Genomic DNA, 12652 nt, shown 5'->3' with positions numbered 1-12652 from the left:
TGCCACGTGACAGGCGCATATCTGTGGCTTGGCAAAGGAGGCTTTGCTTCACTCGCCACTCCCGATTGGTTAGGCAACAGGATTCCCTCCCATCTGCAAGTCGTTCTTGTCCAGATTCTTATTCGAACTTGTTTCTTCTTCTGCAGTCTATCTATCTACTGTGTGTGTGTGTTCAAGTAATCTTTATTATCATCTCGACCTTGACGCTGTTTGCCCCCAATCCGCTCGCCATCTATCATGTTCTAACCTTCAAGCCCCCCACCCCGCAATCACTTTGTGTCGTTTGCCTCCGTCTGGACTTGCCAAGATGTCCGTACTCCGCCATGGAGGTTCATACCTCCAACGACGCCTCACCAAGATGTATACCGACACCAAGACCTCATGTGAGAGCGTCACTACGGTTCCAAATGCGGCAGATGATCCAGAGCTCCTCATTCTGCACCGAGAATTCAAGACTCAGAGGGACAGGCTGTTAGCTTGGGGTCTGGACTGGAGCGACGCTAGTGCCGCCCAACCTAATGATATCGACGAATCCCTAACTCAGGCTGGCTTTAGCGATGTTGTGGAAAGCGTGATGTCCTCCATTCAAGATCTGCTCAATGAGGCTGAGCGTCTTCAGCAGAAAGGCACCTCCGATCTACCGCCCAAGGGTGGGAAAGTGGACGCCGCCTCCAAGGACGGACTCGGCAGTCTACCGTCCAAAACCAATTGGACTAGTGTCGAGATCAGTCGCTCGAAGACCCTTCTTTCTGATTTGACGGCGTGTATCGATATTCTGTACGATCTCTCACGCTCCCGCCGGGATATGACTGCCAGCTCGCAGTCTTCGGGTAAGGGGCGTACTAAGTCCTATCCTCCTATCCAGGCAGCTACCCCCGGAGATGATTCTGCATATTCAATTTATCCGGAATCGAAGACGTACCATAGTGCGTCATGTGATAATAAGTCGCAACATGAAATGCTTGACTATTCCCCATTCACAAACCTACGTGCGATTAACACCCAATCCCCCGTTTTTGAGCACCCCAAGTTCGAAAGGAGTTTCAGTAAGGCAGCCTTTGAGTCAAGGAGTTTTCTTATTGACCGGTCGGCTCTGCAACTGTCTGGGGCATCGCACGACAACAATCCGCCACCCTATGAAATGGTAGCTGCGTCAACCAACTCGAGAGTTCTTGGCCGGATGAAGACATCCGCTTTACCATTTCTACACGAGATCAAGGACTCCACCGTCAGCATTTTAGTGGAGTATACCCCTATGGTGCTTGAAGCTTCGGGGGAACCCACCTATCCAGGAGATTCGCGCCTCGAGCACGTACATCAGGCCCTCGATCAACTAGTTCAGAATGCCAGGGTATCCCATCTCAGTCTGCTGAAGTTTCTAGGTTATTATATCGACCGAGCAAACTCCCGTTATGCCTTTGTTTATCAAATGCCCGTGGACTATTTCCCCTTCCTCCAGAACCCTACCGACCTCTTGAACGCGTTGAAGCCAAAGCCCTTGGTTTCACTATTGCAATCTAGCGAAGACTATCCTGTTCCCAATTTGGAGACCAGACTTCGCCTTGCTTACGATCTTCTGATGGCCATCTTGCAGCTCAGAAGCCAGAATCTTATTCACGGAAACATCAACAGCAGCAACGTTCTCATTTTCCCTGGCTTGACAGACTCAAATAAGGAAGAGGCTGGGCTTACGGAAAACCTACGCCGCCCATATTTAACATCGTTTGCCCAGTTTTCCGGGAATAACCCGTCTCCTGAACCCTTATCCTCAAGTATGTACCGTCATCCCGATGACAAGCGGTCTATCGAGGACGACGCAGCCTGGGCCTACGACCTCTATTCTCTCGGATTGGTTCTAATGGAGATTGGACTGTGGACCCCAATCAGCCGCCTTTGGAAGTTGAAGTACAACAACTCCATGTTCAAGCAAAGAGTCGAGAATGTCTATCTGCAGAAGCTCGGCCCGAAGTGCGGCAGCGCATTCTTTCATGTGGTCCAGCTTTGTATTGATGCCCCCAATTTTCATCTGTCAACTCAGCCGTTCGACGACCTAAACCTCAGAATACCTCAAGTCTATCACTATCCTGTTCTCGATCTTTCTGCCCCCGACAGCACCTTTTCATTTTCCATGAATTTCATCTATACTCTGAGCAAAATTGTCTGGTCATGCTGCAGGATAGATATCTTTTCTGCACCAGGTGCAGAGGAGTTGGATGACTGTCTTCCCCTGGCTCTTGTTCCAGGATCTGCTGCGGCAAAAGAAGCATCGCGAGAGTACAAAATGCCCGTTCAACCCACACCATTTAGGGAACCTCTAGCCACAGTTCCTATCCCTGAGATGAAACTGATGAAACTAGGATCTGAGGAAAGGAGAGTCAAGAAGCGGACTTTCAAAAAGTTGACAAACGTTGAAATTCCCCAAGAGCATCTCAACGAGTGGAACTTTCACATGTTGCCACGCTTCCGAAAGCTTCTCCAGAAAATACTCAAGGACTCATCAGAATCATGCGGTGTCACGCTTATGATGACTGGTGAAGCGATGGAAAGCGCCAAGACAACCATCTGTGTGACTTGTACCAGTGTAAAGAAAGTCCGCGCAGCTTTGAAAAAATATTTTGCTCTGGATAGAGACGATTGGGATCTGCTTGTTCTGCGGGGAGATATCGAACGATCCAAGGTACCGCGAAAGAAGCGTCGTCGGCCAGCCAAGTCCAGTGTTCAGAGTACAGTCGGACCCAGCCTCTTGCCACAAGATCCTAATCCCTGCTTTCAGCCACGGCCTCTCTGTGGTGCATCCATCGGTGCTTTCATGAACGAGGAGCATCTTCCCCCCGTGACTTATGGTGGTGCCATCCTGGTCGATGGCATTCCCTACGGCATGACAGTTCATCACATGCTTGAGGCACCTAGTGATCAGGAGGGTGTGGGTTATTATCACGATGAAGATGCCAATGATGCTCCTCTTCGATCAGCTGGGAATTGGCCTCGTGAGCCCACATTCCAAGATCCTCAGTTATCGTTCTCCTGGTGTGACGAGGACCCGCCTGAGCATAATCTGGAGTTCGAAATCTCCGATGATGAGGATGGGGACGACTATTATGATGACTATAACCTCTCGGATGGATACTCATCAGATGAAGCTGACGATGATGCCGCTTACGATGACGAAGACGCGGCCTCGATAGGGGATACCGCGGGTATTGAGCCCGGGGAAGAGCCTCCACTCTTTGTAACTCAACCTGCCATTGACGATGTTCGGGATGACTTCTTCCCAAGTCCCGAAGATCGAGACGATGAGCACCTCGCCTCTCACTCTTTTGGATACGTTCACGCATCCTCTGGTGTCCGCCGCTGGACACGCAGAGGTATTAAACATGAGATCGATTGGGCATTGATCAAAATTAACAATGACCGTATGGATCCACGCAATATTGTCTATGACAAAATCCCGTCGCCTAGGGCAGGCCATATGCGACGCAGACTCGGTGACCAAGACCCACCAGCACAGCGAGACCCCATCTACTTAAACGATATAGCGCGACTAGAAGATCTCGGTGGCTTAAATGTCCATTGTTGCGGTCGGACCAGCGGATTACAAACGGGGCAGATATCCAAAGCGATGACAATCGTCAAGTTTCACGGCCGACAAACTTTTTCAACCAGCTTCGGGGTGGATGGGAACTTCGGAGGTGAGTGAGTGCAGTTCACTGTATGCAATTCAATCCCTAGCCTAAGTCCCTTGCTAACTCGTTTTTTTTTTTTTTTGGTTCACTAGTTCCGGGAGATTCAGGCGCATGGGTATTTGAAAAATCCACGGGCCGTGTTTGCGGCCACGTCCTTGCCTGGTCCGAGAAGAGTCGAACAGCCTACATCGCCCCGATGGAAGTCCTCCTAGAGGATATCGCTCGAACCCTCAACGCAACATATGTCGCTCTCCCTGGTAGCCATGACGAATCTCTTGCCCTTGCTATGCCACACTCTTCTCCCATCCCGCAGAACCCAAGATACCGCTCTCCGCTCCCTTTACCCGATCAGCTCCCCGTCGACCTGAACCGTCAACTCCGTCTAGATGACCCCGGCGTAGGTTCTGTCAACACTAGTCACGGCCTCAGAAATGTCTCAACCCCTTATCGAAGCATGCCACCTATCTTGACGCCTCCCCGCAGTCTCGAAAGACAGCTTGCTTAGCACGCATTCTCTCCACCCGCCATTTGTCCTTTGCCACCTCTGTCCTCCTTCTCACATTTTCCCACTACGTCTATTTATCTCTATATACAACAAACCTGTGCATGACCAGCCCAGCCGTGCTTTGATACCCCATCCTCCACAACATCAGGCCAAACTCGCCGTTCCCTCCGATGAAGCGAGGGGCCGGTTGAATGAATAAACCTAACCTAATGGATGGATGAACAACTGTTAATGTTTTCTATGACTATTCATGAGTGGATTGCAGAAATAATACCCCCTTTTTTCTCCCCTTTTTTTTTTTTTCCTTCTGTTTGCATTTTGTTTCAGAATGCATGGTCATGAACTACCTACCTACCTACCTACCTATTTATTTATTTATAGGGTACATGAGTTCCGGGAATCATATTGTATTCCTGGAGTGTGTATATGTATACATATATAGCGTAGAAATCGAACCAACCCCGTTTCAAGAGTCGAGAGTCGCCCTCCCTCACCTTGTAGTAAGTAGCTGTATTCTATTCCAGACCATTTACACGGATGAAAGATATAAATAAATAAAGTAATGAATTTTTGGAATTTTCATGGAATAAATTCAGTAACATTGAAGGGGGAAAAAAAAAAAAAAAAAAAAAAGATGAGAGACCATGTGCAAGAACAGCCAAACCATGCCATACCATACCATATCGTGTATACCTTTCTAACCCAGCCAAGAACAAAAACAAGAGGGCAAGAACGGATGCAATGAACCCATACCATGAACCCTTTTGACAGTCAGTCATCATGCATAACTAATCGACATCATGGGTGGAATGACAAAGGAAAATAGAAACAATAAAGGGTTTTTTTTTTTTTTTTTGCAAGTTTTCAGAAAAGAAACAATGGAGAAAAATCTTTTCCACCTTTTAGTTAGTTGGAAGCCAGGAATTTGAGAACAGCCTCCTTTTCTTCAACTGGGAGGAGGCTGAGCACTTGCTGGACACCCTTGAGACCACCCTGCTTGTCGCTGAAGAGGAGTTGGGCGACATCGGCGGCAACGGCCTGGGTCTTGAGGGCTTCAATCTTGGTCTGGATGGCCTTCTTGTTCTCCTCATACCACATGGCGACGCGGCGGTCATCGTTCTCCAGATCCTCGTCGAGGAATCCAGTCCAGGATTGCAGAGTGCGCAGGTGAGTGGAGCGAGGGGAGCCATTGGTGGAAGGCAGGCTATCGGTCTGGTCGGAGGGGATAGCCCCGCTACCCTCGCGAGTCACAGGAGAAGGAGCCACTTCCATCATGCGCTTGACAATGAGCTCCTCGCTGAGACGGCGGCGCAGACGCCAGTAGAAGAAACGACGAGAGTTCTTCCAGGTTAGCGCACGACGGATAGTCTCCTTCGCTTGCATACGGCCGGCACGATCGTGGAGATCAGCGAACTGCAGAGCGATCTGCATGTAGACCGGCAGGAGCTGTTCTTCCCGCGCAGCCATCTTTTGCTTGATTTCGGAAAGCTGATCCTTGGACAGGGAGGAGTCCTCGAGAGAGCGGCGGAGTTCTCCGTAGGTTGCGTCCAGGCGAGCCATGGTCTCGAGCTGCTTTTCACGGCGGAACTTGATGTTGACGATACCCTCGGGCTCGAGAACACCACCGCGTGCTTCCTCGTCGGCATACATTTCCATCTGATCGGGGTTGATGGTAGGATCGATGACAACCTAGATAATCGTTAGCGTTGTTGGGGGAGACTCGGAGCACAAGGTGTATCAAGGCTAGAATAATAATAATAACTTACCCAGGAACCACCACGAAGCTCGCCAAAGGGAGGAATGTAAACAAAGATCGGCTGCTCGTACTTGACGAGAGCATCGACAATGTAAGAACCGTATTTGAGGACTTCGTTGTACATATCGCGCTGACCGCCAGAGAACCCTCTCCAGTTGGCGAGGATCATCACCGGAAGCTGTTCACCATGGTTGAAGTCACGAAGAGCTTGAGCGGTCTTGTAGGCAGAGTTAGGGTACCAGACACCGCCGGCCTCCGTAGTGATCATTTCCATGGAGTCCGGGTTGGCAGGATCAGCGGGGGTAACGTTCTCCACGGAGCGGGTCTCCACAGCGATGACACCCATGGGGATACCACCAAGTCGGGCACGACCCACGACGACGGTGCGAGCCCAGCCGCCCAGGGCTTCCTCGAAGGATCCAGTGTCGAAAAGACCAGGAAGGAAGCCTTCCTCGTCTTCCTTACCGGCGATGAGCCAACGCACATCGTAGGCCTGCTTACAGGGCGGGTAGTAGGCCACATCACGGTCCCAAGTATCCGACCAGGGGCGGATGGGCGTGGGGGCGCCCTTCTTCTCGGGAACAAAGGACAACCATTCGACAATCTTCTGGACACCCTCAAAGTCATCGGTGGCCGTCATGTGGGAGACACCGTTCTTGTACATGATCTGGGTGCCACCCAGTTGGAGATTGGAGGTGTAGACCTCTCTTCCCAGCAGCTTGTTGATGGCGGGGGCACCGGTCAGGATGATCGGCTGGCCCTCCACTTGGATCGCTCTCTGTCCGAGACGGACGAGATAGGCACCGATACCAACCGAGCGGCAGGTCACCAGGGTAATGGTGAAGATATCTTCGTATGCCTTGGAGGTCGCTCCGGCAATCAGACCGGAGCCCTTCAGGCACTCGACACCCAGGCCGTCCTTGGCGCCGATGATGGTGGTGATCTTGTGGCGCTCCTCACCCTCATCGTGGATCATCTCGGTGAGGACCTCCTCCTTCTTCTTCGTCGTCGTCGTCTGGCTGGCGTCGAATTTCTTCTTGACCTCGGGGGTCAAGTAGAGGTACTTGAATCCCGCCTCCGGCTTCTCGGGATTGTTCCAGGCGACAGAGAAGTAGGGAATCAGCTCATCGGCCATCCCGATCCGAGCGCCGGAGTTGGCAGAGAGGTAGATGCGGGGGATCCCCAGCTTTCTTGCGAGTTCGGTACATTTGTGGAAGAACTTGTCCTCCTGAGGACCAAAGGAACCGATCTGGAAGGTGATATCGTTGGCGACAATGATGAAACGTCGTCCACGGGGATACTCGGGGGTCCGGGCGGTCACGATCCAACCGACCATACCGTGGGTGTTGGTACCGGGGCCGCGGGAAATTTCCACCAAATTGTCCGTGTCATCCAGGACGAGCTCGCTGTAATCGATGCACTCGCCAAGGGGAGGACGATGCTCCGCCAGGCTGGGAATCTTCTCAATCGCCTTGGCCCAGCTGTGCTGGAAGGCCTCGCGGAAGAGCTCGGGAAAGTCGTACACGTACTGGGTGCCCATCAGGTGAGCCTTGTAACGCTTCGGCTGCAGCCATTCCTTGGTCGGATAGGGGGTCGAAACGGGGCGCAGATGCATGGAGCCCAGCTTGGTGGTTCCGCCCAGGCTCTGGAAGATCCACTCGCCCTTCTCCGACTTCCGCTCAATGTAGAGCTCGACCTGAATGATGAATCCATAGGTGTTGCTGATGATCACACGGAGCGGGTAGGGGACACCCGTGGCCGGATCGGTGCACAGGATGCGGATCTCCGCACCGGTGACGCGCAGGCGCCAGAGACGGCGGCCGAAGCGCTCCAAGAAACCGGCCAGGGCCTCCTCCACATCCTTGGGCTGCAGGTTGAAGACGGGAGAGAAGTTGATGAAAATGTGGTTGAGATCCGAGTTGTTGTTGCCAATGATCTCCAGGGCGTCCAGAATGTCGTTCATCAGGCGATCGGCCTCCGAGGTGAGGTACTCGGCGGTGGGGATATCATCGCGGAGGCGACCCGGACGCACCACGGCACGGATAAAGTATCGCTTATCGACGGCCTTGTCGTTCTCGGGACCCTTGCCAATGGCCTCGTAGACGTGAATGTTGCGATTCTCCGTGAAGACGGGCTTGATCTTGAACTTGGACAAGCGGCCCAGTTCCAGCTGGAAGGCCAGGGCGGGTTCGCTGTGACGGATACTCTCGTCTTCGTCGTAGTTGGGGCCCCGGAAGGTGTAGTAGCTGGGGTAGAGACCGTTTCGGCCACAGATGAAGGTGACGCGGCGGACGCGGCGGGCAAGCAGCTCCTCCTTGAAGCCCGACAGGATCTGGGTAATCTGGGCAACAATCTGCGCATCGTCCAGGTCCTCGACATCGCGAACGGCAATGTTACACACGCCGGTCAGCTCGGTGTCGGGATGTTCGGTGCGCAGGGCGGGGCGGCGCTTGCCCTCGAGGGTGGCTAGCAGGCCGTGGTCGCTGCTGGGCTTCCGCTTGGAGTTGGCGGCGCGAGGGAACGCCTCCAGGGCCCTGGTCAGGGACTCTTCGGTGTCCTCCAGGTACTGGACGGGGAGGATGACCCCCGTTCGGGGGGCCTCGGCGGCGGTATCATTCACCAGGTAGGACATGTCGCTAATGGAGGCAATCCGCTTATAGGGGTTGATCTCCGCCGTGGGGGTGCTCGGCGTGGAGGGGTGAGTGGTGGAGAGCGGGCCGAATTCGGGCTGACCCAGCTTGCCCATGGTGAAGTCCCACGACAGCAGCGGGGGTTCCCCGTCGGAGTTGTACTGGATTTCCTTGATCGTGTAGGCGCGGTAGGCACGGCGCACGTAAACCTCCAACGCCGCCAGAGTGACCCAAGCGTCCTGGTGGACGAAGAAGCGGGGGAGGACATCGAAGACGGTGTACTTGGAGTCGACCACCTCCTTGAGGGCCCCCAGGTCGGGCTCCCGATGGTTCCAGCCGGTCTCGCCGTACTGGGACTCCACGACGGAGGAGCGCAGGATCATCTCCATCTGGGCGATCCGCTCCTCCAACGAGGGCAGCGCACACTGGATCAGAACCTCACGGGCCTTCAGGGTCACCTTGGCGGCGGACCGAGACTCCAGCTCGGTGAGCTTCTTCAGGATGGGCTTGAAGAACTGGCCGACATTGCCCACGCCGGGCTGGTTGGGGCGGTAGCGGGCCAGAATGGCCAGGATGAGGTTGTTCTTGGATCCGATGCGGCTGTGCGACAGGGCCGTCTGGACGACGCTGGTGATGTCATCCTTGTGCTCGTCGCGGAGCTTCAGGATGGCATCCTCGTCCCGGATGTTGCGGCCGGAGAAGAGCTTCTCCACCTCGTAGTACTGGTCCAAAAGGCCGATGAACACCTGGAACTCATGGCCCTTCAAGCCATCCAGGTACTTGTTAATGACGAGCATCAGCGGCGACAAGGTGGTCTTGAGGATCTCGGCATCGGCGGCGGGGACATTCTCCTCGATGAATCGCTGGATGGTCTTCTGCAGCTGCTTGGCCGGGAATTCCGCCTTGCGGGATCGGGCCCGGTCCACGACGTTCTGGAGCTGAGCGTCCAGCTTCTGGGGCATGCGGGAGTGCAGGGCCGAGGACTGGGCGTTCCACTCGCCGTAAGGCAGGTCGGCGTCGCGCAGGACTTCGACCAGCTCCTTGAGGGTATCCCCCATGATGACCTGGTTGTCGAAGCCCTTGAGGATGTTCTCCAGGATGCTGTGCAGGAGGACGAACCGCTGCGGCGGCTTGTTCCCGACCACCTGCGGCGGACCCAGGTCGGGCAGTTGGCCCGTGAAGGGCTGCGCGTGCTTGACGCGCGAGGGGTCGTCCAGGGCCAGGATCCCGAGGATATCCCCGGCTTCGAGGGTGGCGCCGGGCTGCTTGATCAGCTGGACGATGCCATCCTCCTGCGCAATCAGGGGCATGTACATTTTCATGACTTCCACTTCGGCAAAGGGCTGGCCGGCGCGCACGTGCTCGCCATTCTCGACGGTGAATTTCACCAGTTTACCGGGCGAGGGGGTGCGCAGCTGGGTGGGGTCATTCTCCTGCTCCAGCAGACAGGTCTTGCCATCGACACTCAGCCGGGTGGCCGCGGCCTCCTCCTTCCAGTAGACGTTGTGACTGCGGCCGTCGAGCAGAACGAGGAGACCGCCGTCGGCCAGGGCACGGACGCCGACGGAGCACTTGGAGCCGTTGATGAAGAGGTGGTAGCTATCGAGACCGGCGCGGGTGGCGGTAAACTTGTAGCGCAGGCCTTCGTAGATGAAGTCCACGGGGAAGACGGTCTTGAGGACGTCCTTGGAGGGCACCTGACCCTTCTCGAGACCCTTGCGGTACTCCTCGATGCCGGCCTCGCTGGCCAGGTGGGCCTTGGTCACGGCACCGCACAGCACGGCGACGATCGGATCCGGGCGCTCGGCGGTCAGCTTGTTGGAGATCAGCTGGTCCAGCCATCCGGTGGTGATGGTGTTGTCCTCAAAGGCGGGGGTCTCCAGCAGCTTGATCAAGTATTCGACGGTGGTGCGGAAATCACCCCGGATACTCAACTCCTTCAGGGCGATGACCATGTGCTTCCGCGAGGCCGATCGGTTCTCGCCGTAGGCAAAGATATGGCCGAACTGACTGTCGGAGAAGGAATGGATCCCGCCGGCGGTCCCGACGGAGAAGTAGCCCCAGACATTGGAGGAACTGCGGAAGTTCAGTTCGTGCATGGTGCCGCTGGACGGCTTGAAGCCCTCGCCGGGGTCCTCGGAGGTGATGCGGCAGGCGGTGGTATGGCCCTTGGGTTGCGGGCGGCGCTGGGTCTTGAAGCTCTCTTCACTCGCGAAATCAAAGTCGATGGCCGAGGCGGTGTTGGGGTCGACGCCGTAGAGCAGCCGGATATCGCGAATGCGGTGCAGCGGGATTCCCATGGCAATCTGGAGCTGGGCGGCGGGCAGGTTCACGCCGGACACCATCTCGGTGGTGGGGTGCTCGACCTGCAGACGGGGGTTGAGTTCGAGGAAGTAGAACTTGTCATCGGCGTGCGAGTACAGATACTCGACGGTACCGGCGGACACGTAACCGACGAGTCGGCCCAGGCTCACGGCGGCGCGCTCCATGGCCTGGAAGGTGACGGGCTTGGCGATGGTGACGGGGGCCTCTTCAATAATTTTCTGGTGCCGGCGTTGCACGGAACAGTCACGACCGAAGAGGGAGATGTTGTTGCCGTACTGATCGGCCAGCAGCTGGACTTCCAAGTGACGGGCGTTGCCGGCCAGCTTCATGATGAAAATGGGGGAACCGGGGATTTCGTTGGCGGCGGCGTTGTACAGGGAGACGAAATTGTCCTCACTCTCGACCTTGCGGATTCCCTTGCCGCCACCCCCCTCGGAGGCCTTGATCATGACGGGGAAACCGATCTCCTTGGCCTTTTCCAGACCCTCTTGCGGGGAGAAGGTGCAACCGCGCTTGTAAACATCCTCCTCGACGGTCACGATGCCATTGTCATCGACACGCACATCATCGACCCCGGATCCGGACCAGGGGATACAGGGGACACCGGCGTGCTGGGCGACGATGGTGGACGAGATCTTATCACCGAGCGAGCGCATGGCGGAGGCGGGGGGGCCAATGAAGATGATCTTCTTGGGCGAGGCCGCCAGAGCTTCCGGTAAGCGGGGGTTTTCTGAGGCGTGACCCCAACCGGCCCAGACGGCGTGGACATCCATTCGCTCGGCGACATCGACAATCAGCTCAACGTTGGCGTAGTTGTTGTTATTTGTACCACCGGGAACCTAAAGAAGGAGGGGGAGGCAATTTTTTTTTTTTTTTTTTTAGCGCCGATTTTATCTTGAGTCGCATGAAGAAAAGAAGGCATACCTCGACATATTGATCAGCCATCCGGATATAGTCGGCATTTGCCCGGAGATCTTCTGGGGTGGCCATGACTGTGAATTGAATGGCACGCTCATTCCCGAATGTTTCGTAGGCCCATTTTCGGACGGAGCGAATCTCTTTGACGGCGGCAATACCGTTGTTGGCGATGAGAACCTATTGGATTAGAGGGGCAGGGTACACTCCGGATGGCGGAACAAACTCACCGAGCTGATGACGGAGTGACCCTCATGTTCAGCGACAAAGTCCTTGACACTACTTGGAGAAGCGGCATCCAGGTGGTTACCACCGATGAAATGTGAAGGGAGGTTATATTTGGCGGCTCTCGAGCTGGCGTGGCCGTTGGGCGAGGGAGTAGCGTCGGGGACAGCCATGATTGCAAGAGATTATGTATTAATTGCTTCCATACGATGTAAGAGGGGAGAGGAGAATCGTTCAAGTCGTGAGAGGATTAGAGGGAAAGATATATGAAGCGGGGACGGTGAATTAAGTCGGATTCGGACAGGGAAGAGGTGAAGCCTGGGCTGATAGGACGGTTAACATGTATAAGGAGTATAGAGAGGAAGAAAGAACTCACCCGGAGAGAGAGAGAAAGTGGATGAATGATAATAGTGAGAGAGAGGAGAAGAAGAAGAAGAAGAAGAAGAAGAAGAAGAAGAGAAACGGAAACGGAATAAACTATGGAATAAACTACCGTACGAGCAATATTACAATACACGATCGGACACCGATGGTAATCTCGGTATTTCTCTCAACTTTTTGCTTGTTGAGCCGGGGAAAAACGGTTCGTCCCACCAATTTCCCGTCCAACAAT

General features: G+C 54.9%; 2 protein-coding genes across 2 annotated transcripts; one reads left to right on the top strand and one right to left on the bottom strand.

The window, feature by feature from the left end:
- Positions 1-149: 149 nt before the first annotated feature.
- Positions 150-4492, top strand: P175DRAFT_0503362 (uncharacterized protein). Its single transcript, XM_040897619.1, has 2 exons — positions 150-3689; positions 3776-4492. The coding sequence occupies exons 1-2, from the start codon at positions 359-361 to the stop codon at positions 4186-4188; spliced, it is 3744 nt and encodes a 1247-aa protein (XP_040749956.1). The 5' UTR covers positions 150-358; the 3' UTR covers positions 4189-4492.
- A 303-nt stretch (positions 4493-4795) lies between these two features.
- On the bottom strand, positions 4796-12447 carry P175DRAFT_0559382 (acetyl-CoA carboxylase ACC1). The gene is made up of 5 exons (XM_040900916.1): positions 12416-12447; positions 12045-12362; positions 11824-11994; positions 5955-11738; positions 4796-5877 (listed from the first exon to the last, which is right to left on the bottom strand). The coding sequence occupies exons 2-5, from the start codon at positions 12210-12212 to the stop codon at positions 5095-5097; spliced, it is 6906 nt and encodes a 2301-aa protein (XP_040749955.1). The 5' UTR covers positions 12213-12362; positions 12416-12447; the 3' UTR covers positions 4796-5094.
- Positions 12448-12652: the final 205 nt, after the last annotated feature.

This window comes from Aspergillus ochraceoroseus (assembly GCF_002846915.1).
Source record: "Aspergillus ochraceoroseus IBT 24754 chromosome Unknown P175scaffold_7, whole genome shotgun sequence".
NCBI lineage: Eukaryota > Fungi > Ascomycota > Eurotiomycetes > Eurotiales > Aspergillaceae > Aspergillus > Aspergillus ochraceoroseus.
The sequence above is the reverse complement of the archived record's forward strand: the minus strand, read 5'-3'. Positions and strand labels throughout refer to the sequence as shown.

Bases quoted from the DNA above. Each gene is read 5' to 3' on its own strand.
- P175DRAFT_0559382 (XM_040900916.1), bottom strand. From the start codon at position 12,212: ATGGCTGTCCCCGACGCTACTCCCTCGCCCAACGGCCACGCCAGCTCG. The intron at 11,995-12,044 runs GTGAGTTTGTTC...CTAATCCAATAG, and splicing joins GTCACTCCGTCATCAGCTCG to GTTCTCATCGCCAACAACGG. The intron at 5,878-5,954 runs GTAAGTTATTAT...ACGATTATCTAG, and splicing joins AGCTTCGTGGTGGTTCCTGG to GTTGTCATCGATCCTACCAT.
- P175DRAFT_0503362 (XM_040897619.1), top strand. From the start codon at position 359: ATGTATACCGACACCAAGACCTCATGTGAGAGCGTCACTACGGTTCCA. The intron at 3,690-3,775 runs GTGAGTGAGTGC...TTGGTTCACTAG, and splicing joins GGTGGATGGGAACTTCGGAG to TTCCGGGAGATTCAGGCGCA.